At 46.3% G+C, this 3,434-nt stretch overlaps 1 protein-coding gene across 1 annotated transcript; it reads left to right on the top strand.

Annotated features, from left to right (window-relative positions):
* The first annotated feature begins 1,061 nt into the window (after nucleotides 1-1,061).
* bglap (bone gamma-carboxyglutamate (gla) protein) lies at nucleotides 1,062-2,768 on the top strand. Its single transcript, XM_067428269.1, has 4 exons — nucleotides 1,062-1,182; nucleotides 1,953-2,012; nucleotides 2,355-2,448; nucleotides 2,528-2,768. Exons 1-4 carry the CDS (start codon nucleotides 1,125-1,127, stop codon nucleotides 2,628-2,630), a joined length of 315 nt encoding a protein of 104 aa, XP_067284370.1. The 5' UTR covers nucleotides 1,062-1,124; the 3' UTR covers nucleotides 2,631-2,768.
* The last annotated feature ends 666 nt before the right edge of the window (nucleotides 2,769-3,434 follow it).

Here is a 3,434-nt window from a genome sequence, read left to right as displayed (position 1 = left end):
CCTGCGGCCGGTCTGAAGCCATGTGTTCCTGCGGCCGGCCTGATGCCATGTGTGTGTTCCTGCGGCCGGTCTGAAGCCATGTGTTCCTGCAGCCGGTCTGAAGCCATGTGTTCCTGCGGCCGGCCTGAAGCCATGTGTTGCTGCGGCCGGTCTGAAGCCTTGTGTTGCTGCGGCCGGTCTGAAGCCGTGTGTTCCTGCGGCCGGTCTGATGCCATGTGTTCCTGCGGCCGGCCTGAAGCCATGTGTTGCTGCGGCCGGTCTGAAGCCGTGTGTTCCTGCGGCCGGTCTGAAGCCATGTGTTCCTGCGGCCGGCCTGATGCCATGTGTGTGTTCCTGCGGCCGGTCTGAAGCCATGTGTTCCTGCAGCCGGTCTGAAGCCGTGTGTTCCTGCGGCCGGTCTGAAGCCGTGTGTTCCTGCAGCCGGTCTGAAGCCGTGTGTTCCTGAAGCCGGTCTGAAGCCGTGTGTTCCTGAAGCCATGTGTCCGTATGTGAGGAAATGTCCAGGTAATGGACACACAGGAGCTGGAGTCAGGAGCAGCTCGGCCCTAAACAGCTTCACTGGAGCAACAGCTCTAATTAAAGTCTTTATATGAGCCGCTGGTGAGCCGCTCGCACGCAACTGCAGCGTTAGAAGTTAGAGGAGTTCAGTAGCCTAAAGAGTCTCTGCTGCTACAGCATCAGTGTGTGTGTGTGTGTGTGTGTGTGTGTGTGTGTGTGTGTGTGTGTGTGTGTGTGTGCGTGTGTGTGTGTGTGTGTGTGTGTTTGTTTTTGTGAAATATGAGGACCCAAATGTGTATAATGCCATGGGTATGACACAGGTATTACAGGAGAGGGTGAAATATGAGGACATTACCCATGGCCCCACTTTACAAAAGGCTTATAAATCACACAGGAGTTTTTTTTTTTGAGAAAGTAAAAATGCAGAATGTTTCCTGTGATGGGTAGGTTAAGTGGCAGTGTGTGTGTGTGTGTGTGTGTGATGGGTAGGTTTAGGGGCAGTGTGTGTGTGTGTGTGGATATTCGATTCCTCGTCCAATCATGATGCCCGGTCATTGTGATGCAGCCGTTATAAATGATGTGTGTGACACAGAGACACACAGATCGACTTAAAGACGGAGACCAACATGAAGAGCCTGAAGCTGCTGATCTTCTGCTGCATGGCGGCTGCGTGCCTGAGCGCAGGTCAGTGTGTGTGTGTGTGTGTGTGTGTGTGTGTGTGTGTGTGTGTGTGTGTGTGTGTGTGTGTGTGTGTGTGTGTGTGTGTGTGTGTGTGTGTGTGTGCGTGCGTGAGCAGGCTTTTCAAATCTATTTCACTACAGATTACAAAATATATGCTTTAAAAGTAATTTGTAACTTATTTTGTTAGATTACACAAGTTGTGTAAGTTAAATACGTTAGGATACTCTAAGGCTTGGAACACACACACTGGGTTTCCTCTTTTATTATTTTAAACATCAGTTTTATACATATTTATTGAAGCAAAAAGTGCAGATAATCTTAGAAAAAAGGAAATGCTGGAGAAGGAAAGGCAACGCTTCTGAAGATCTGTGGTGTGTGAACTGTGGGATGAGATGACCTGGCTCAGTTGTGCTCATTTTAAATAACAAATAATCTCAAAGTTTGCATCTAATAAATTTTGACTTTTTTCAGAATTGCGAGAGATAAAAAGTCGTAATTAAATAAAAAAAAAAAAAAGAATTAGATGTCCTGAATAAAAGATTATCCAGGACAGCACAAAAGAAAAACATTTTTGCATCCACTCATTTTATTGAAATGATTAAACTGTAGCATGCCCTGCAAACGCTCTGAAACCCATGAGTCTGAGAATCACCAATCGCTGCTCACATTAATGAGGTTACTGTCATCGCATTACCACCTGTGTGTGTGTGTGTGTGTGTGTGTGTGTGTGTGTGTGTGATAGTTTAACTGTCCTCTCGCTTGTTCTCTTGTAGGTATTCCTGATTCCCGTGACATTAAATCAGTGAGTCCCGCAGAATCTCCCAGTGATGATGGTGAGACGTGTGTGTGTGTGTGTGTGTGTGTGTGTGTGTGTGTGTGTGTGTGTGTGTGTGTGTGTGTGTGTGTGTGTGTTGAAGGGTTGCTGTCAACCGGTGATCTCGATCAGGTGTGTTTGTTTGGGGATGTTTGCCCTTTAGGTGGAGCCCAAAGTGGGAAACTCTACTGTAGAAACAATAATTAAGGCACTGTGTGCCAAGTGTACAGTCAAACCTCACTCATATGGAGATATGAAGTGTACACTCATATCTCACAGTTTTCGTTATGCATGTGTTGTTAGATAGAAATGTTGTGGGATTAGAAGCGTTCCGGGTGTGAATGCGTCTGAATCTTCACAGGTGTGTTTGTGAAGCGTGACGAGGCTTCAGCGATGGTGAGACAGAAGAGAGCTGGAACGGCTCCGGCAGACCTGACTCTGACTCAGCTGGAGAGGTACACACACACACACACACACACACACACACACACACAATGTATTGCATGCATCTCACACACACTTGTGTTCTCTTAGTCTCAGGGAAGTGTGTGAAGCAAACCTGGCCTGCGAGCACATGATGGACACGTCCGGCATCATCGCGGCCTACACTACGTACTACGGGCCCATTCCTTACTAGAGACCCATCTAACCTAACCTAACCTAACCTATCCCTTACCCTAACATAACCTAGCATAACCCTACGGGCCCATTCCTTACTAGAGAACTCCGTCCCACATCATGATGAGCATCTGCCAAAAACCAGAAAAAACAACCCCAACCCCAACCCCAACCCTACCCCTAACCTAACCTAACCTAACCTAACCTAACCTAACCTAACCTAACCTAACCCTACCCCTAACCTAACCTAACCTAACCTAACCTAACCTAACCTAACCTAACCCTAACCTAACCTAACCTAACCTAACCTAACCTAACCTAACCTACCCCTAACCTAACCTAACCCTAACATAACCAGCGGAGGGCGCAGAAGTCCTGCTAGATGATAATAAAGACATCAAGAAAACACTGCAATGTTGTCTGTGTGTTTGATTCCCCAGCTGGAGTTTGTTTATTAAGCGAGCAGGGCAACCACCCAGTAGAGCATTACAATAATCTATCTATCTATCTATCTGTCTGTCTATCTATCTATCTATCTATCTATCTATCTATCTATCTATCTATCTATCTATCTATCTATCTATCTATCTATCTGTCCGTCCGTCCGTCCGTCCGTCCGTCCGTCCGTCCGTCCGTCCGTCCGTCCGTCTGTCTATCTATTCTTAAGATGGTAGAATGCGGTTTTATAGATGCTAGAAATATGGCTTTCAAAGGAAAGATCAAAGAGAACCAACAGTTCTTACGGAGATGTAAACATAAACATTTAATTCTGTTGATATAATCCCTCTATATTTGTAACGAATATCTTCCAAATGACCAATAT

Source organism: Pseudorasbora parva, chromosome 2, assembly GCF_024679245.1.
Source record: "Pseudorasbora parva isolate DD20220531a chromosome 2, ASM2467924v1, whole genome shotgun sequence".
Taxonomy (NCBI): Eukaryota; Metazoa; Chordata; class Actinopteri; order Cypriniformes; family Gobionidae; genus Pseudorasbora; species Pseudorasbora parva.
Note: the sequence above shows the minus strand (reverse complement) of the source record. Positions and strands in the feature narration are given on the sequence as shown.